The sequence below is a fragment of the Pantherophis guttatus genome, chromosome 1, assembly GCF_059756535.1.
Source record: "Pantherophis guttatus breed Tessera chromosome 1, ASM5975653v1, whole genome shotgun sequence".
NCBI classification, from domain to species: Eukaryota; Metazoa; Chordata; class Lepidosauria; order Squamata; family Colubridae; genus Pantherophis; species Pantherophis guttatus.
In genome coordinates, this window is record NC_142063.1 from 322,628,233 (window position 1) to 322,650,750 (window position 22,518).

The following is a 22,518-nucleotide window of genomic DNA, read 5'->3' on the forward strand; positions in this document are numbered from 1 at the left end:
TGACGAATGAGACTTCGTCGAAACGTCGCCAAGACACTTCCAATTTTATGCGGGAGAAAACCCGAATAACCAAAGACCTACATACAAGGTGAATGTATCAACCACAGTGGAGCCATCTAAAAAATGTCTCTGGTTCCCTGGGACCTCCAGGCCTGGTGACGTAACTACCGGTAGGTCTTAAGGGACTTCTGGAACATTAACAGGGATGGAACTATCTGACTTCAGGGGTAGGTGGAGGTGGGGAGAATGTTCTGTAAAGCCTTCATCAGTTTTTGAGTTCTCAGACAATTACAGGTAGTCCTTGACTTGCAACCATTCGTTTAGTGATCATTCAAAATTACAATGGCCCTGAAAAAAGTGAATTATGACCATTTTTCACATTTATTACATCCCCATGGTTCCGATGCTTGACAACTGGCATGTATTTATGACAATTGCAATGTCCAGGGGTCATGTGATACATTTTGTGACCTTTTGAAAAGCAAAGTTAATGAGAAAGCCAAATTCACCTAACTCTCCACAGCAATCAAATCGAATTGAATCAAATTAAATCAATCAATCACAAACATTTTACTAACTTTACAATAATAGAGATTCAGTTAACAACTGTGCAAGAAAGACCACAAAATGGGGCAAAGCCCACTTAACAATTCTATTGCTTAGCAATGGAAATTTTGAGCTCAATTGTGTTACTTGTACTTTGTACAACTGATGCAGTAACTGCATCAGTTACTGCATCAGTTGTAATAACAACTGCTGCAATAACAATTTTTTCCCACTTACCATAATATATTCCAATCTCCTAATTTAATTTTTTTAAAAAATAGTTTACAATTTGGGAAGGTGCTTTATGAGCTATACCTCCTCATACAAATACAGATTTTTACTAGTCTATTCCTTAATGCAATTTGTAGAGTTCCTTGATTTCTAATCTAGTTTATATGATTTGTAAAACTGCAGAATATCCTGGGCTCCTAGACAGGAGGGATTATTTTTTTCAATTTTGTTTCAGTTGGAACTCAGATGGATTTGATTTTGCCTTTCTTGCTATAATGTGGTTCACAATTCATTTTGTTCAGGTCTAAGAGAGATCTAGAGTTCAATTAAGAAGGTACAATCATATAAAGCAATTACTTTGTCAAATTTTACAACATGATTCATTATGAAAACAAGAGAAAGTTGGAAGAAATGCATGTCTTCACAAGTATTTAAAAATAAATGTCAGTGCTCTGTTAACATTTTATTCCATATATCAAATCTGTTGTTTCATTTATAAGTATTGGCCCGAGGTGCGATGGGCAGATAGATAGATAGATAGATAGATAGATAGATAGATAGATAGATAGATAGACAGACAGACAGACAGACAGATAGATAGATAGATAGAACAGGTAAGTAAGTACAATTCATTGGAATTACAATTAGTGTACTCAGCAGAACCAATGCAGTACCATGGAAACTCACCCAATTAGTTTGGGCTAGTCTCAGCTCAATCATTTTTCAGAAATAGATTGCTGTGGGAGGAAAATTAGGAAGAAAACTTGGAGGATGAAGTAGGTTATAGACTGCCTTAAGGAGAAGGATGGAATACAGGTCTAACAAAAACTACTCTAAATGCCAGTCCCAATTACTGTTAGTAAGCATGGAACTACCTGTAAATTTAACTAATAGACCTTTATGCAAATAATGTATATTTTCCTAAAAACTACTTTTGTCAAGCATTCCTCCTGTCACATACCTTCTTACTTTGTATCTTAAAAATTTAAAGAGAAATAAAATACAATTAAATTTAAAGAAAAGTCCTTGAATAAGTAACATCAGCTGGAATAAGCATGTAGTGGGAGCTTTTCCCTTTTGCACATATGTCTCTAAGGTTAAAGAAAGAGTTCACTCTAAGCAATTAACCATTGTTTAATGGCTCATTAGCTGAATTCATGCAACACTCTAAGCCATTAAATACTAGCATTTACAACTACTACAATGAAAATATGTTAAGCTGATACCAAAAAAACCACACTATGGTTCATTGCAGGGTATGAATATGTTCACCCATTTCTTGGAACTTTCCATCTAGAGAATGGAGCTTTCCATCCACAGAGATACTGAGATAAAGCCATCCTCAAGAGTAAAAGGAGAAACATTACATTTGCACTCCTTATCTGCTTTGGTCCTAAAATTGTTGCCTCTAGACAAGATGGGCAGCACACAAATCTAATAAATAAATAAAAGTTTATCATATCATCCCCCCCCCAAAGCTAATTGTAGTTGTTTAAATGCTGATGAGCTGTGCCCTCTCTTAAGCCTCCAACATCAACTATGGCATTAATATTTGCATACTCATTTTCTCTACTGAAGGATTTGACTTTCATTTTTATCATATACTGTGTTTCCCCCAAAATAAGACCCTGTCTTATATTTTTTTGAACCCTGAAATAAGCGCTAGGCCTTATTGCCATGCACTCAAAAGCCCAATTGGGCTTATTATCAGGGGATGTCTTATTTTGGGAAAAACAGGATAGTAATACATAAGAACAAGGCTTAAGAAACACCAGGTATACAATTATAGTATTAATTATTCTACTTAATACTACACGATTTGCAATTTTGAAGGCAAAACTGCAACTATTGTATTCTATGGAGGTCTTACAAATTTAGATATTCAAACGTAACTTTTTACAATACAAACCATATAAAAGAATATAATTAAAACCAGAGAATAAAAAGCAAAGAATAAAATAAGAACAAAGTTAAAAGACAGAGTGAGAGCCTGATGGCGGATCAAGTACTGTATAGAGGAAAAATCCTAACAACATTTTCTGTGTTATTCCTTAAAAAGTATATTCTCATGAATTATAAATTGTTTAATTTACAGGATGAAAATGGGTTAATGAAAATGGAAATGTCAGGGGTCGCAAAGAGGTTTTTGATAATCGCTGGGACTATTTAAATGGAACTGATTGTTTACCTAGGGGATATAAAGAACTGGGATTAGTGCACTCCTTGAAGGGCAATTTAAGGACTGAATAAATAGTTCCTGAACTGCTGGACAAAAGTTGAACTTTTGAGTGCTCATATGTTAATGAAATCTTGGGTATGGAATCTTCGTCACACCTATATCAGCAAAATCCTAGATTATTACGTAAACTTGTACCGAAACACCTGTTACATTGTACCTGGTACAATTCTGCTTGTGATTCAGAGGGTTTACCACTGTGAACATTTATATTGCATTTCCTCACTACTGTATGTTAGATTCCTAAAAACTGGAAATCTATGGTTTCAGTCTGATCCATATCAGGGGCGAAATGCTCCCGGTTTGGACCTGCCTCTCTCCCCCATGCCCAGCTGAGCTGCGCGATCATCAGAGGCTTTTTTTTTTAATTTTAAAAAGCAGTTTTAACAACCTCTTCAGCCACGCCCACAGAACCGATAGTAACAAATTTTACATTTCACCACTGATCCATATATAGTAGAATCTCAACCCTCACTTTTTTCAAGAGTCTGAAACAGATTTATCACAAAGGTCTTCAGCTAATTTAGAACCCTGAGCGAGTGCTGACATTTCCTATTTTGTTTCCCCAAATTTGTTTCTGCACAAATCAAAAAGAAGTCCCAAATATTCTGGAATAAGTTTGGGTGATAGATAGAACATGGAAGGAGCATTATTATTCTCATAGAAGATGTGGAGGTGGTCCTTAACAACCACTTGTTCAACAATCTTTTGAACTTGTGACGGCACCGAATTAGCAGTTATGACTGGAGCGTGTATTTCAATGTACAATTATAACCTTCCCTGCCAGCTTCCCATATAGTCAATAGGGAAGCTGCAAGAAATCAGAAGCTCCGATCATGTGAAGTACTTGTTTAAAGACCTGCATGGCCCTCATTTAACAATGTCAATTGAACTGCCATTGCTAAATGATGCAGTCACAAGGTTTTTCAATTTATGATTGCATCACTTAACAGAATTTTCGGTCCCAATTAATCCCAAAGGCACTAGTTGAAGAGGCAATTGAACTTTCTGGTTTTTCTTTGAAGAAGTTTCACTTCTCATCCAAGAAGCTTCTTCAGTTCTGAGAGCTGAGAGCTGAAGAAGATTTTGGATGAGAAACGAAACATTTTCAGAGAAAAACCAGAAAGTCCAGTTGCCTCTTCAAAAAGCACCTTTGGGACAACCATGACCCAGATGACTGAGAGTCTCCATAGACATTCAGTCTCAATAAGAGTAACTGTAATCCACTGAAAGAATAGCATTTGTAACTATAATGCTATTTGTTATTAAATCTAATTAAATTATAATTAACATTCAATTTGCACAGGGTGTGATTTCTCTAGAATGGGTAGCTGCAAAATATATAGGTTGTATCACTTATGTTCCTTTTATATATATTTGTGGGAGAAGAGGACTTTTGAGACTATTCAGTTTTTCTTGATCTCTATAGTTGCCATCATTTTTTATATTAGGTTATATTATAATGACTAAACCAATTCTTTTCTTTTTTAAAAGATTAGAGGATCTTAAATCAGGGATTTTAAATTTATTTCTTCATATTTATGTAGCTCCCATCCCACAAAATGTAACTCTGGATGGTGTACAAAAAAAAAAATCCCAGACCATAAAATAAACAATGTTAAAAACTTTCCAAAATTAAAAAAGCCATCAATGTTATTATTAAAAGACTAGGAGAGAGGATTCAGTGTTATAGAAATGTAGTCACTTCATTAGCACATATGATATAGGTAGTCCTCAAATTATGACCAAAATTGAGCCTCGAATTACAGTCAAAGTCATGTTGGTTGTTGTCAGCATGTGACTGATCTGATTTTATGACCTTTTTTTGTGGTAATCATTAAGCGAATCATCATGGTTAAATAATGATGTATCTTGATTAGGTAGATAATAACCGGACAAGCCAAATGTAGCTAATAAAAATCAGAAAGTATTCTGAATGTCAAAAAGTTTGATTAGTCACTTACCATATCTGTAGCTTTATCTTCTTTCCTTGCAATTCAACTGTTTTGATCTTGAAATCTATCCCTACAAAGTAAAATAAAACAAGTAAATCAACAAAGCAGCATGAAAACATCCACAAAAAGAACGCACACAAATAAAGTATATCTGAGAAGTATAAATATAAATATTCCATCAAATAACCTTATAGAAAAGATTTTGATTTTTTTCCCTGCCACAGGAAGACTGTATTTGGGCTGCTCCTTTATGCATTTCATTATAGTTACTTTTTTGTTATTCATGTTTTTAATCCCAAGAGTGCACTCAGATTTATAAGCTTCTGACAGTCAATTGTAATTAGGACATCATGTAAGCTAGGAAAATAAAATAAAAATTAAAAAGCATCTGATTATATTTATACCTATATATCTATATACTTTAGGTACCAAGACATTCCAGCTTCAACTTTGTAAGAAATTACATGTAATACTTGTTCTATAGTGTCCCCCCCCCCCCATAAAAGAAAAAAGTATTTCCGAAAGCTAGTTTAAGGTTTTCAGGACAATACATGTATGTAGAATATATTTTGTGATTTTTTCCAGTTCTTTTTCTTCAACCCTGGCATCTCCTGGTACGACGATATCAATAAATTGTACGCTTCAGTTTTTGACAACTGTGATATCTGGCATGTTGTGTTCCAAATATTCGAAAATCCCACAAGATCTTCACCTTCTCATTTTTGACAACTTTTTCCACTTACGTTCCCATGACTTTTCGGATACAGGTAAATTGTATTTTTATATAATAACCAGTGAGTTAATTCAGCAATTTGGTCATGTCTAGCTTTGTAATCCGTTTGTGCAATTGTATTATTATTATTATAAACTTTTATTCATTAAACATGAAACTCAAGTCAACTGAACATTTAAAAATGTATGACAAATATTATTGACTGGTGCTGATGGTTGATACGGGTTGCTGCCAGCATCCTAGGTATTGACCAAGTACTTTCTTAAGATGTATGATGTTCGGAGTAGCACAGTTTTTTGCAGTTCTGCTGATGTTATTGCAGGAAGCTGCAATTTATTGATGTATTTGGTAAAATTCTTGGACATGGTACCAAGTACCCCGATGACAATCGGTATCACTGTTACACGTTTCATCCATAATTGCATAATTTTGATGGCCTACTTCGTGATTTTTTCTGGTTCTTTTTCTTCAACTCTGGGGTCTCCTGGTGCAGTGATATCAATAAATTGTACGCTTCGGCTTTTGACAACTGTGGTATCTGGCATGTTGTGTTCCAAATGACAATCCGTCTGTATTCGAAAGTCCCACAAGATCTTCACGTTCTCATTGTTGACAACTTTTTCCATTTTATGTTCCCATGACTTTTTGGATACAGGTAAGTCATATTTTTTTACATAATGACCAGTGGATTAATTTAGCAACTCAGTCATGTCTAGCTTTGGGTGATTTTGCTGCATCCAAATATTAAATGTGAAATAGTTTCAACTTTGTCATTGCAAAGTCAGCAGTTTGGATTGTCAGTGGATTTTTGTATCTTCGCTTTCATGGCATTAGTTTGTAGTGCTTGTTCTTAAGCAGCAAGTATTAAACCATCCGTTTCTTTCTTGATGGTTCCCATCTTAAGCCATGCCCATGTCAAGTTGTTATCACATTTTCCTTCAATGTTTTTCAAGTGCTGTCCATGTAAAGCTTTGGTTTTCCATCCATTTAATCTGTCATCCAGCTGTTTTTCCTTATATTCTGCCTTTGTTTCTGTTGTTTTTATAATGTTCTCTGTTTTCACAGCCTGTAGCAATTTTTCTGTACTTTGATTTACATAGTCATTCAAACTTCCCCTTTCTTCTTCTACAGTTTGGTGGATTTGCAATAGCCCTCTGTTCCCTATTCTTCTCAGCAGGTACAACCTGTCGATGTCATTTCGTGGATATAAAGCGTGGTACATATTCAAAAGTTTGCGCGTTTTCCGGTCCAGGTTTTCCAGTTCAGCCAAAATCCAGTTGATGATTCCAGCTGAGTAGCGTATCACTGGAACTTCCCATGTATTAATGGCTTTAATTATGTTTCCAGCATTCAGCCTTGATTTTAATATTTTGCAGACACTCCTGATATATTCCTTTTGCGTTGACTCTTCGACTTTTCCATTTATGTATGTATGTATGTATGTATGTATGTATGTATGTATGTATGTGTTTGTGTGTTTGTTTGTTTGTTTGTTTATTAAATTTCTATACCGCCCTTCTCCCAAAGGACTCAGGGCGGTGAACAGCCACAAGATAAAACACATCAGTACAAAAATTTAAAATAGATAGAGATTAGTAGATAGATTTAAGATGTTATCTGCTTCCAATATGCCTAGGTATTTGTAACCATCATCCTTTGCTAATGCTTTCACTATACTTCCATTTCCCAGTTCTATTCCTTCTATTTTTCCCACTTTTCCTCACTGCATGGATAATATAGCACATTTTTCAAGTCCAAAGTTCATTTTGATGTCGCTGCCGAACAGTTGAACTGTATTTAGTATTGATTTAAGCTCAATAGGGCTTTTCGCATACATTTTTAAGTCATCCATGTATGGTAGATGATTTATCTTGCCATATTTGCTTGAGATTTAGTATCTCTGTTTTGTGTTTCATAAGATTATTGTCAGTGGAATTAATGCAATGTTGAACAGTAGTGGTGAAAGTGAGTCCCCCTGAAAGACTCCTCATCTGATGTTGACTTCACCAATGTTCTCCCCATTTTTGTTGTTAGAACTGTTTTCCATTTTTGTATATTTGCTTTAAAAAAATGTACAACTATTTTTGCTGATTCCAAAGTTTTCCAGACAGACATTAATCCAGCTGTGGGGTAGTGAGTCTATTATTATTATTATTTATTTTATTCATTAAACATGAAACTCAGTCAACTGAACATTCAAAAATGCATCACAAATACCATTGACTGGTGCTAATGGTTGATACGGGTTGCTGCCAGCATCCTAGGTATCAACCAAGTACCTTCTTAAGATGTACGATGTTCCAAGTAGCGCAGTTTTTTGCAGTTCCGCTGGTGTTATTGCAGGAAGCTGCAATTGGTTTTTTTATCATTATATTTTTATAATATAATCAGCCAGATGTTCAGAGTGGGTTTAGCATTTTTGTGTACCTATCAAGTCCTTACCAAGGACCTGGGATAGGCAGATTTGAATGTTTGATGGTGTTACAGATACCATCGCAAGATGGAAGCTGTTCCAAGTAAAGCTGCCTTCTGCAACTGACTGATGGCAAATTTGTCAATGCCAATGGTTTGTAAGCGGTGCTCCACTTGTTTTGGAATTGCACCCAAGGCGCGTATTGCTAGTGGTACTATCTTTGCTTGCCTTTGCCACAGTCGTTCTATTTCTATTTGTAGGTCTTTGTATTTTGTTATCTTCTCCAATTCTTTCTCTTCTATTCTGCTGTCTCCAGGCACTGCCACATCCACTATCCAGACTCTTTTTTCTTTCTCATTGACAATTGTTAAGTCTGGGGAGTTATGTGGCAGATGCCTGTCTGTTTGAATTCTAAAGTCCCAGAGCAATTTAACTTCATTTTCTATGACTTTCTCTATTTTATGATCCCACCAGTTCTTGCTTGCAGGCAAATGATATCTCTTGCAGATCTTCCACTGCACCATTGCTGCTACTTTGTCATGCTGCTGCTTATAGTCGGTCTGTGCAATCTTCTTGCAGCAGCTTACTAGGTGGTCCACTGTTTCCTTAGCTTCTTTGCATAGATGGCACTTACTGTCTGTTGCTGTTTTCTCAATTTTGGCTTTGTATACATTTGTCCTTAAGGTTTGGTCTTGTGCAGCCAGAATTAATCCTCAGTTTCTTTCTTCAACTTTTCTTCTCTTAGCCATTGCCAAGTCTTGTTATTATCTGTTTTCCCTGCTATTTTTTTTAATGTAGTGGCCATGCAGTGTTTTGTCTTCTCATGCCTCCATTCTGTTCTTCATTTGGTCTTTCTTGTAGGCCAGTTTGGTCTTTTCACTAGTCAGGAAGCCTTCGTGATATTATACTACTACTACTACAGTGTTTCCCTGAAAATAAGACAGGACCTTATTTTCTTTTGAACCCCAAAATAAGGGTTTGGCCTTATTATCGGGGTGTGTGTGGTTTCTTATTATTTTGGGGGTGGAGGAGGCAGCAAGCATGTGACTGGATGTCCTGCCGCCGCCTCCCCTCCCTGTTCTTTGTGCTGGACTCTGCAAGGCTTGTTGTGCCATTGCACACACCAACTACAACACCGTCGCGAGCCTCATCATACTGGCACAGCTGGCATCCTTCCACTCGTGGCTGTGCCAGTATGTCGAACCTCGCGGCTGTGCTGCCATTCGTGTGTGCAACGGCACAAGCCTTGCAAAGTCCTGCTTCACGAGGCAGCACTGGCAGTGTGATGAGTTTCACAAAGACTCATTTCTGACAGGTGGGGCAGGGGAGAAGAGAGACGTGTGGAGTGAGACGTGGCTCCCCTTGCCATCTTTCTCCCCCCCTCACCAAGGCATGGCAGGGCTCCTGCCCCTTGCTTAGCCACCCGCCCCCTTTAGGGATGCAATTTGGGTGTGGCAGGTGGGGCGGGCGAGAAGCAGGATGCACATCTCGCCTTTCAAGCTCCATGGCATTCCTTGCTGTTGTGTCCAGGGAAACACATTGTAAAAAAAAACCCTCCTCACGAGTTCAATCAAACTTCTCGCCAAATTACCGCTACTGGTTCGCGTAAACCAGTGCAAACCGGTAGAAACCCACCAGTCTGGAATGCACCCTCTCCCTATGACATTCCATTGTAAGTGTTCTTATTTTAAAGTGCATTATATTTTCAAAACAAACTGTGGAGTAGGGAGGAGGGAATGAAAAGTGATCAAGTAATTTTAACTGATGTTTATATTATTGTCTAATATTTCTTTCTACAGAACTGATTTTTCCCTGGGCTAAAAATGCCTCTTAAGAATTCCCTATATATTTCATCAACATATTCTTTTACCATGTAGCAGAAATTAAATATCACAGTCACTGGATTTGAAAAAACATAATACAATTTACACTGATTGAACCCAGCTCCAATATTATTAATTTTTTTAAAAAATATGTTCATACTGATTTGCAAGCATTGATAAAATTACTTGAATGCATGTAAAAATATAAATGGTTATATTCACTAGAGGAAAAAGAATTCGTCTGCTACATATATCTCATAGCCAAATTGTGAGATTCTGAATTGTTTGAGGGGCTGGGAAAGATTAAGTGTAGAAACCAGGCCATTTTTTTTCTCCTCAATGTCTGCTGCTCTTATTTCCATGTTATTTTGTAACAAAAATAAAAATTACAATAAAACAAGCCATTTCACACTAAATTTTAATGGTATGATTTAAGGTGCTAGCTAGGCCAAATACCTAGCCAAATTTGGGAACTACCCATTCATGACTTATATTAATATGAGATTATTAGTTATCTTAAAAAGGTAAAGGATCCCCTCGCACATACGTGCTAATCATTCCCGATTCTAGGGGCAGTGCTCATCTCTGTTTCAAAGATGAAGAGCCAGCACCGTCCAAAGACGTCTCCGAGGTCATGTGGCCAGCATGACTAAATGCCAAAGGCACACGGAACACTGTTACCTTCCCACCAAAGGTGGTCCCTATTTTTCTACTTGCATTTTTTACGTGCTTTCGAACTGCTAGGTTGGCAGAAGCTGGGACAAGTAACGGGAGCTCACCCTGTTATGCGGCACTAGGGATTTGAACTGCTGAACTGCCGACCTGTCGATTGACAAGCTCAGCATTTTAGCCACTGAGATTATCTTAGGCTAAACCAAACTGTTAAAACCAAAATGGTTTTGCTATTTTGGAAATATCATGATTTTATTTTGTGAATTATTTTCAAATTGAAACTGAAAGTCTGATCTGACAGTATTAGGAAAAAAATCTGAAAATGGGAAGTATCAACTATGCCTGTGCCATTTTAATTTGGGGGAGTATTAAATTTAGCCTTGATACAAAACTAGTTCAAAACAATGAAACAGGTTTTGACTGGAAATTAACTTTGAGATTAATATGCAACATCTTTTTGTAATATCCAGGATGATATTTCAGAGTCATGAATCCCCAAATGAGATTTCCAGTGAAAACCTGGTCTATGCAAGAAATGCAGATATCTTTATTTCAATCAACAAACATTCATATTTCAAAATAAATTAAATGACTTATTATAGATATAATTGCCTAGAATTCTGACTGTTTTGCAAAGTAACATGAAGTGACAATTATCAAGAGTCATCAAGTAAAATAAGGAAAAAGAGTGGGGGAAGTACAAAATGGGAGAAAATCAAATGTTAATTTTAGGTTTCATTTTACCTAAGGACTTTGAAAGATTCCCCACTATTTTTAATAAGCAGACTTTATTTTTATATCTGATGGAAAAAATTGCAGCAATATGAGATTCAGAGAGTTAATATAATTAATTAGGGTATATAATTCTACTGCACCAATATAGAGTCAGAATAAATAGGAAAAGGCATAGTAGTTATCCATGTTTGAAGGAAGAATACAAAACCTAGGCTGATTAAACACCAAACAGCATCCTGAGATGGAAATTAACGAGAAACATTCTTTAATAGTGAGTTTAGTTAAAAGACTGAGTATGAGTTGACAGTTTTAAAAAGAGACAAATTTATACTTGTTGCACATTTTAATTGTTATTTTGCCTCTTAAAAAATAAGTTTCTTCATTTATGCTTACAGTTTGGAAATCCTAAATCAGAAATTAAATTGCTACATCAAGATCTTGCAACAAGCCAAGATAATCTTCATCTCTAATCAGAAAATTACCAACATTTGAAGTCTGCTGACAAACTCAATAAATTTGAGTTGAGCAATAAAATACTGCCACTCAACAGACTAAGTAACAGCCATAATATGGTTTGTTTTTGGTTTCTGTTATATCACATAGCAGTCCTAACCATAATAGCCTGGCTTCAGACATAACATGGAGAATTGATTGTGTAGCCCACTTCGGATCTTAGATATCAGTATATAATGTCAGTAAAGCAGCTAACATTTCCCATTGCTCTGTACATGGTCAAAAGATAAGAAAATTCTAGACCCAAGGTCTTCAAACTTGACAGCTTTAAGACTTGTGGACTTCAACTCCCAGAATTCTCCAGCCAGCTATACAGTCTGTCAGTCTGCTCCCAGTTCGGACTGGATCACCCGATCCGGTAGTAATGGAGGCGGGTGGTTCGGAGAACCGGTAACAAAAATCCCTCCCCCCCCCATGCCCAGCTGAGCCACACAATCATCAGAGGCTTTTTTTTAACTTTAAAAATGCTTTTAAAAGTTAAAAAAAAAAGCCTCTGATGATCGTGCGGCTCATCTGGGATCCTCAAAGGCTTTTTAAAAGAAAAAAACCCTTTTTTTTCTTTTAAATGCCTCTGATGATCCAAGCTGAGTTGACTGATTGGCAGAGACTTTTTTTCTTTTAAATGCCTCTAATGATTAGGTAAGTCATCTTGGATCTTCAAAAAAAAGGGTTTTTTTCTTTTAAATGTCTCTGACAATCCAAGCTGAGTTGCTTGATCAGCAGATGTATTTAAAAGAAAAAAAGTCTCTGCTGATCAGGCAACTCAGCTGGGATCATCAGAGCCTTTTGGAAGCATTTTTTTACAACCTCTTCAATGAAGAGTTGTAGAAAAAATAGTTTTAAAAGTTTTAAAAGTTTTAAAAGTAAAAAAAAAATGGCCACTCCCACCGTCACATTAACCCCCACATTAACCCCCCCAACAGAACCAGTAGTAACAAATTTTAGATTTCACCACTGCTGTAGATTTACATTCTAATAGACACAACAGAAAAATTAGGAATGAAGTGCCAGAATCAATTCCTAGAGCATTACTAGAGGAAGATTCGGAGTGTGTCTGATCAAACATGAGGACGAGCCCACACAAGTAAGTCTTCAGGTTACAACTACCCCTTCAGCGATTCAACGAAGGTACTGTTTCCCCGAAAATAAGACCCTGTCTTATATTTTTTTGAACCTCGAAATAAGCGCTTGGCCTTATTTTCGGGGAGGTTTTATTATTTTGGGGTGGGTGGAGCAAGATGGGGCTCCTCTTGCCATCTTACCTGATTTCCAGCTCTGCATTTAAATATTTTCAGGTAGGGCTTATTTTGGGGGGGAGGCTTATTTCAGCGCATACGCTCAAAAGCCCGATTTGGCTTATTATCAGGCAGGGTGGATTTGATTTCAATCGAGTTGATTTAAATCACAATTTAAATCATGATTTAAATCACTAGTAAAAAGGCTTGATTTAAATCAACTCGATTTAAATCATAATTTTTAAAGAGCAACTGTCATCTCTGCTACTCCTTTGACCCACTGTTGACTCACCGATAGTCCCAGTGTTGCAGAATATATTTTATTTTTATATTGGATTTCTATACCGCCCTTCTCCCTAAGGACTCAGGGCGGTGTACAGCCAAATTAAAAAAAACATGCAGAACAAATATTAAAAACAATTAAAAGATATATAAATTTGGCCCAATTAAAACTCATTTACCAATTAAAAACGTTTAAAACATTTAAAAACAGTTAAAAATTTCATCTTAAGCCAGCCCGGCTTGTTTAAATAAATGGGTTTTAAGGGCGCGACGGAAGGCACTGAGGTCTTGGATTCTCCTTATCTCTGGGGGGAGCTGATTCCAGAGGGTAGGTGCCCCCACAGAGAAGGCCCTCCCCCTGGGGGTCACCAGCCTACATTGTCTGGCTGATGGCACCCCGAGGAGGCCCTCTCTGTGGGAGCGCACGGGTCGATGGGAGGTCGTTGGTAGCAGCAGGCGGTCTCGAAGATAGCTAGGCCCTATGCCATGGAGCGCTTTAAAGGTGATAACCAACACCTTGAAGCGCACCCGGAAGACAACTGGGAGCCAGTGCAGCTCGCGCAGGAGCGGTGTTACATGGGAGCGCCATGCTGCTCCCGTCACTACCCGCGCTGCTGCGTTCTGGACCAGCTGGAGCCTCCGGGTGCTCCTCAAGGGGAGCCCCATGTAGAGAGCGTTGCAATAGTCAAGGCGAGAGGTGACGAGGGCGTGAGTGACTGTGCACAGGGAATCCCGATCAAGAAAGGGCCGCAACTGGCGAATCAGGCGAACCTGACAAAAGGTCCCCCTGGTTACAGCCGTCAGATGTTCCTCCAAGGACAGCTGCATATCCAGGAGGACTCCCAGATTGCGAGCCCTCTCTGTGGGGGCCAATGACTCGCCCCCAATAGTCAGTGATGGAGTCAACTGACTATATCGGGATGCCGGGAGCCACAGCCACTCAGTCTTGGAAGGGTTGAGCTTGAGCCTGTTCCTCCCCATCCAGACCCGTACAGCCTCCAGGCACTGGGACATCACTTCAAGGGCATCGTTGGGGTGGCCTGGGGTGGAGATGTACAGCTGGGTGTCATCAGCGTACTGGTGGTATCTCACCCCAAAGCCACGGATGATCTCACCCAGCGGCTTCACATAAATGTTGAACAGAAGGGGCGAGAGGACCGATCCCTGCGGCACTCCACAAATGAGAGGCCTCGAGGTCGACCTCTGCCCCCCTGCCAACACAAACTGCGACCGGTCGGAGAGAAAGGAGGAGAACCACCGCAACACGGTGCCTCCCACCCCCAACTCTTCCAGCCGGTGCAGCATGATACCATGGTCGATGGTATCAAAAGCCGCTGAGAGGTCTAACAGGACCAGAACAGAGGAACAACCCCTGTCCCGAGCCCTCCAGAGATCATCAACCAACGCGACCAATGCCGTTTCTGTGCTGTGCCCAGACCTGAAACCCGACTGGAACGGATCTAGATAAGATGTTTCCTCCAGGAATTGCGGAAACTGTCGTGCGACCACACTCTCAACAACCTTCGCCATAAAGCGAAGGTTGGAGACAGGACGATAGTTGGCCAATATTGCCGGATCCAGGGACGGCTTCTTGAGGAGAGGCCTCACCACCGCCTCTTTCAAGGCGGTGGGGAAGTAACCCTCACTCAACGAAGCGTTGATAACACCCTGGAGCCAGCCTCGTGTAACCTCCCGGGAAGCCAGTACCAACCAGGAGGGACACGGGTCCAGTAAACATGTGGCCGCACTAAGTCTCCCCAAAATCCTGTCCACATCATCAGGAGTCACAGCATCAAACTCCTCCCAGATAACATTCTCAAGACTATTCCTCGTCACCCTGCCCTGATCTACCCAGTCAGAGTCCAAATCCCCCCGGATCTGGGCGATTTTGTCATACAGGTATTGTCCGAAATCCTCCGCCCTGCCTTCTAAGGGATCCTCCCGCACTCCTGGATGGAGCAGGGCGCGGGTCACCCTAAACAGGGCAGCCGGACGATTCCCTGATGACGCAATAGAGGCGGAAAAGTAGTTAGACTTTGCCGTCTCTATCGCCACTAGGTAGGCCTTAATATGCGACCTTACCAGTGTTCGATCAGATATACAGCCTCATGCTACATAACTAAGCTCCATTTCATGCTGAATAAACTAAATTATTTATGTATCTTAAATAGAAAACTATCTTACGATAGATTTTTACTCCAAAAGTTTTTTATTAAAATAAATTCAATAAAAATAAAAAAAAATCCGATTTAAATCAAAAAAATCCGATTTAAATCAAAAAAATCTGATTTTTTTTATTTTTTAAAAAAAAAACATTGATTTTTATCCACCCTGTTATCAGGGGATGTCTTATTTTCAGGGAAACAGGGTACTGAATGAGGGAGCCTCATGACTGGTCCTCAAAGTTGCATCCATTGCAGCATTTCTGCAATCACATAGTCAATTTGGTTGCTTGGTAACCAGCTTGTATTTTATGATGGTTGCAATATACCGTGCGATTCCCAATGTTCCCTGCCAGCTTCCCACAATCAAAGTAAATGGGGAAGCTGGCAGATGGGTGCAAATTGCACCCACCGCCTTTTCACTCACCCACCTGCCTTGTACTCCATCGTGCCTACCTATGATACTCGCTTGCAGGTGTCCCCCACTGGCTTGTTTGCCAGGGACTTCCACTTTTTCCCATATGAATTCATGTAAGATCCTTGCTTAATGGATGTAGTGATGTGGTCCTAAGGTTATAACAGCATGCATCAAATATAAACATATTATGACAATACTTCACCGTCTACACTAGCTGCCTGTTCATTTCCAGACTGGTTAGGACCAGGTTACCTGAAGGAATTCCTCATATATATATATAAACTGTGATGGATGCTCACTTTAGTGTTATTTTTGCACCATGTGAAGACCTTCCATTTTCCCAGCTTTTAAAACTAGTTTCTATTAAAAAAAAAAAGATATTGTTTGAGTGACTGCCTTGCTGCTGTATAGTCTGTATGGTATTTTCTTTCTACATTTTATTTGATATTATTGATATGGCTTATTTAAATTGAATTAATTTCTCTCATTATAAACTGTCCAGGAAGTTTCAGTAAATGGCTAGCTTAAAATTGTTAACATATATTTGTTTGTATGCACTCTCACAAACTGATACAATCCATAGTACTTTTTGCTAAAAGGATGCTTTAACTTTTGTTAAACATCTTTGATGCAGGTTTTTTTTTTTTTTTTTGCATTTCAATGGTCCATCCAGGCAGAGGAGGATTTTTTTCCTTGCTCATTCTACCAAGGATAAACCAGTAATATTTTGGCAGACAGCCTAGAAGAATGAAAAATCTGCAGATGAACCTTTAAACAGGGGAGTGTGGAAGAAGTGTTCATGTTTCTGGAGGTCTGCAAAATCATATTTAGGCTTATTCAATGCAAATTTGAAGGTTGATTTTAAAACTTTTTAAAACTAACTCATTAATGGACTGACAAATTAATATTTTCAGCAGCTCTTTACTGTGATCTAGCGATTAGCAATAGCAATTAGCGATTGCACTTAGACTTATATACCTTTACAGCACTCTCCGGGCAATTTACAATGTCAGCATATGGCCCCCAACAATTTCCTTTGAAGCTGTTTCACTTCTTATCCAAGAAGCTTCTTCAGATCTGGCTGCTGGTGGGGAAAAAGCACCTTTGGGACAACCATGATCTGAATGACTGAGAAACTCCATAGACATCTTGGAGCTATAATAATCATAAGCTCTAAAGTGCAAATTACACTGTTAGATTTTCATACAGTGTATTACTCATTCATTAATCATTAAGTTGTTATTTGGCATCATGTGTGAAACAAATTATGAGAATTCTTAAATTACAATTCACTGGTTAGTGTTAACAAATCAGGTAATTTATTCAATCAAGTTGATTAAAAAATATCAGAGCATACTGGAATATATGAAACCAGCCACTATATTCAATAGATGCCATGGCTCTTCAAAAATACTGTACTTTTCTCTATTCATCCACTAATCATAAACACAATAGATTCTCATTTACATAATTTTCTTCAATTCTTCACATTCTGCATGTTGCTATATTGTATTTAAGTACTATTTCCTTTGCCATAGTACTGAATGTCAGATTAGTTATTTCCAAACGAAGATTGCCTCTGCTTCAACTCCCGCTCAATTTCTGCTCTTTTGACTGCTTTGCATTCTACCGTCATCCACCTGAGATGCCTCCAGTTGAACATCCCTGCTTTTTTCCTGCTACTGCTAACAAAGTGTGCCAGCTCAGGCTGATGCTAGCCCTTCAAAAGGCCAAAAGGGCAGAGACGGGGGAGGGAAGTGCCGGGGGGGGGGGAGAGAAGATAGGAGGATAAGGGGAGTTGAAGCAGAAGCTATGGTCATAAATTTGGGTGGCCTGCCAATCACCCAAATTTTGATTATGTGATTGCAGGTGTATTACAACCGACGTAACCTCAAGAACTGGCCATAACTACAATTTGTTTAGTGCCATCATGACTTTGAACAATTGCTTAATAAATGATTTTTAAGCAAAGACTACTTGTATAGGATTGTTCTTTTGCCTCATCTCCTTGCTAGATTCGCAAATCTTGCTAAATTCAAGTAGACTACTTTTTTTCCTCTGGAGATGCTCTTTTATTTTGAACTTTGAGGGAAGAATGAGATATAATTGATATGGTACTTCCAGAGGGGGTAGCCATCTTCCATATTTATTAATTAAAAAGCAGGAAGTATCTCATTGTCAAAATGTTATCTTGCCATTAAATTCTAACAGAATGATCTGGGCACAGCAGCCTTCACAGCAAATAGTGATATCATCATGCATACACCATGATTATGTACTCTCATCTCAACAGTGGATGTAAGTATGTAACTTGTGGCATTTATGTGATGACATTACATGAATCTTTCATCATTGCCTTCCACCCAGACAACAATGTCTAGGCATGCTCTACAGATTGCAAATGTGGGACATGAGATCTATAAACTTCTTGCCCCATTCTAACATATAATATTGTTTGATTTTACTTACCACACAATATATGGACCCAACCAGTGTGGTTTATTTGATAAATTATGGTCAGAACGCTTTGTGAACTCAGTTATTGATCTGCTATACCTGAAAGGGTTTGCATAAGCATATTTTCCTTATTTGACTTTAACCAAGACCATATTTGATCCAAAAATAAAACAAAACTTTAAAACTTGTGGTTATCAAGCATATTGGTTCAGGAAAACACTAACAAAGGTGATTCAGAATGAGTTTTTTTATTATTATTATTATTTGATTTATATGCCGCCCTTCTCCGGAGACTCAGGGCGGCTTACAATGTGCTCAGCAATAGCCTTCATCCTTTTGTATATTTATACAAAGTCAGCTTTGTATAAATTCCAGCATACAGTATTCCAGATCTACATATTCTCCTCACTGCTCCTTCTTTTCATGAGAGTGAAAATCACGACTTTAGACAAACCAGTAATGATTTATTTAAAAAAAAAAAAAAACGAATTTAGACTATGGTCATTTCAAATTAATACTAAGTGACTAATAAGAAATGAATAAAATGCTATCAGGAAAACAACCATTCAGATTTAGCAGATGTAAATACATACAATCTTTTCCATACAGCTAATGCTACAAATCTAGTGCTACAAATCCCACCAGCTTACTGGTACTTAGCTTGAAGAAATTCTACTAACAGAATAGTCATTTGCAGTCAACCCCTTTGCTAATCAAGGCAACAGATACTGTTTCTTCACAATTTTATTTATTTATAAAATTTATTGGCTGCCCATCTTACCACAGCACAACTCTGGGTGGATTGTGCTAACATCCAATTTATCACAACTCTCAGCCTAGTTTTCTTGATAAATGTAGGTGGGGAAGGGATTGTCTCAAAATTGTTAAGTGCAATACTTAATAGTATTTGCAAAGGGTTACTTACCTACAATATCTAAAATAAAGCTCCAGTCATATACACTAACTACACTGTATTAGTAATGAGAAAAATCCCTAGTAGCTAAACCCAACAAGCCAGTTTATATCATAATTAAAATAACTATTGAATAGCAGGCCATTTACATTATAAACATATAACACAACTCTTATTAGTTGTTATAGAAAGCATTAAGTAAATTATGCTTGGGGCATGTAAAATAAACCTCCATACCCAAACCTTCCAGAAGTGTACCTATCATAACTCAAAATACATGGGTTGAAAATAACTTCTCTGGACTCCAACATAAAAGGTGTTATTTGATAATATAGTACAAAAGGGGAATCCTTGATTATGTACAATTTTGCTTTTGAAGTCCAACTTTCTGCTCTATCCGGGAACCTATCATGACTTGGATATTTTAGCACTGGAAGGTATTTATAGCAATCCTAGCTGGGATACAGAAACCATCTCCCTCCTCTCAGCATTTACTTTTCAAACAGGAGCAGGACCACAACTAAAAATAACACAGTCCCAAATCATTGGCAAGCTAAATGATGTGCCAGAAACGTAATTTTGAAGATCCAATGTCACCCTGAAGTAAAGTGTCAACCATTGTATCAAATTAATACATCTGAAAGATGTATTGAGAACTACAGCACTCCTAAAATTTCCCCAACTAAAACATTAGGAGACTGTTAAAACTTGCTAAAGGGCTTTCAAACATAGTAAAGTCCTAAAGTATCTGGGAATAAGAACAAAAAAGTATACTAATTAAGATCAGAATGAAAGATAAATGCTGATAATGGGTCATGATTTAATATACAGGCCCAGCTAGAGCTGGGGCAGAATGCAGCAATGTGCACAGTTCTGGGGGTCCCTAGGATGGCACATATAACAGTGCCGTTGCTTCCAAGTTCAATTCAAGGTGCTAGGTATTACCTTTAAAGTTCTTTATGGCATGGGTCCAGGGTATCTGAGGAGCTGACTCACCTCAAAGGGATTAATGCACTGCACTTGTGACAGTGGAAAAGGCCTACTACAAACCCCAAGAATTTCGGTGGGTGGAGTCAAGGCCTTTTCTGCTGTGGCCCCAACCCTGTGGAACACTTGATCAATGGCGGTGAGAAGTGCACCCACTCTTTTGGCCTTCTGGAAGGGCATTAAAACTTGGCATTGTTGGTTTGCTTGAGGCACCAAAGGGGCTGCTCATTGCTGGAGGTGGTTGACGATCTCATCTTCGTAACGTCCATCCCTTGGTTCCTGTTTTTTATAATTTTAATCTTTTTAATTTGCATAGTTTTACAATTTTAACTGTTTTCTATTTTTCTTTTTGTGGTCTGTAAGACACCTAGAGTTGCTTTACTGGGGAGATAATGAGATATAATTTAATAAATTATATAAGGAGCCTGAGTGGCGTAGGAGGCTAATGCCTCCTAAGGCAGCATTTAACATCCAGCTGCCTACAATTACTGCGAGTTCAATTCTCACCAGGCTCAAGGTCGACTCAGCCTTCCATCCTTTCTAAGGTGGGTAAAATGAGGACCTGGTTTGTGGGGGCAATAAGCTGACTTTGTATAAAATATACAAAAGTATGAAGGCTATTGCTTAACGCATTGTAAGCCGCCCTGAGTCTCCGGAGAAGGGCGGCATATAAAAATAAATAAATAAATAAATAAAATAAATAAATAAGATGACAAATACCCAAAACTAGACTGGAACTTTTACTAAATGATGTTTAACAAGACAGTAAAGGCAGGTGGGAGATTCCCTGTGTTAATAATAAGAGTTTGTATTTATTTATTAAATATATAAGAGCATTCAATTCAATAGCTTTGGACAAAATACAATAAACATAATTTAAAAAGATACTGGTAAAAAAACTATAGACATTCTGAAGAAGCAAAAAATATTCTAAAACATCACAGCACATAGGATCTGCCAGTCAGTCTAACGTAAGGCCTGTGGGAAAAACCAAGTTTCAAGGGCCCTTTTAAACACACTCAGGTAGAGGTTAGACCAGGGTTACTGGTCAGTATCGATATCCCCAGGTCGATGAGACTATCCAAAAAGTCAATAGATGTCTGGGGATCAGTAAGTGGTTGATAAATAATAGATGGTTGATGGGGTTCAATTAATCTGTGAGATCTCTGTAAAGCTGCACACCAGTTCCTAGTCCTGAAGATGAGGTGGTTAGAAGCAACACAATTTTGATTGGTCAGTCAGCAGTGGAAACAGCCTTGAGTTGTCCCTGTTATGTTGTTTTAGGATTGATGAACAATCTGAAACGTCACTGAGTTAATGAGCTGAAGAATTTGGGGACTCCTGTGCTAGACAAAGGAAATACTAAAGAGCAGATGCTGTTATAAAGAACACACATTATAGATCCTTAGCATGACACTACAAGTACAAGAGTGGAATTTCCATCCCTAAGTGATGTAGTCACAAAGCACAATGTTAGGTGACTGCATCGCTTAGTGACAGCAATTCCTGCAGTACATTTTGCCATTGTTAAGAGAAGATGATGGGTTGTTAAGTAAACACTTTGCAACATCCTGCTGGCTTCCAACAACCAAAGTCAGTCGGAAGATTGGCAGGAAATTTTAAATCCCAGGTGGCTCACAAGCAAGCCTGAAGGCAGGTAAATGGCTGCTGCCAGGAGGGAAAGGATGCACAAGTATCAGGAAAGGTGTGGCATAAGTATGGCAGGAATTGGGATAATTGCTGCCAGATGAGAGAGGAACTATTATTTATTTATTTATTTATTTATTTATTTATTTATTTATTTATTTATTTATTTATTGTTTGATGGATTGATTTATATGCCGCCCTTTTCCGGAGACTCAGGGCGGCTTACAACGCATTAAGCAATAGCCTTCACACTTTTGTATATACCTGCTTAGTAGGGCTTTCGCCCCCCTCCCCCAAGCGGTGTTCTTTTTTATACAAAGTCAGCTTATTGCCCCCACAAACCGGGTCTTCATTTTACCTATCTCAAAAGAATGGAAAGCTGAGTCAATCTTGAGCCTGGTGAGATTTGAACTTGCAGTAATTGCAGGCAGCTGGTGTTACTTAACAGTGCTTTAGTCTGCTGCACCAACAAGGCTCTATTAGGGTGCATGAATGGTGGGGAGACACAGTGTGAATACAGTGGGGTTTGGGGTGGCAGCTGACATGTGGGGGAAGATGTG

The 22,518-nt window shown here is 38.4% G+C and overlaps 1 protein-coding gene across 1 annotated transcript in view; it reads right to left on the bottom strand.

Annotated features, from left to right (window-relative positions):
• Positions 1-22,518, bottom strand: part of RAB10 (RAB10, member RAS oncogene family) — a 34,027-nt gene that overhangs the window by 6,918 nt on the left and 4,591 nt on the right. Inside the window, exon 2 of the mRNA XM_034421189.3 lies at positions 4,978-5,038. Within this exon, the coding sequence (XP_034277080.1) occupies positions 4,978-5,038 (61 nt within the window). The remainder of the gene's footprint in view (positions 1-4,977; positions 5,039-22,518) is intronic.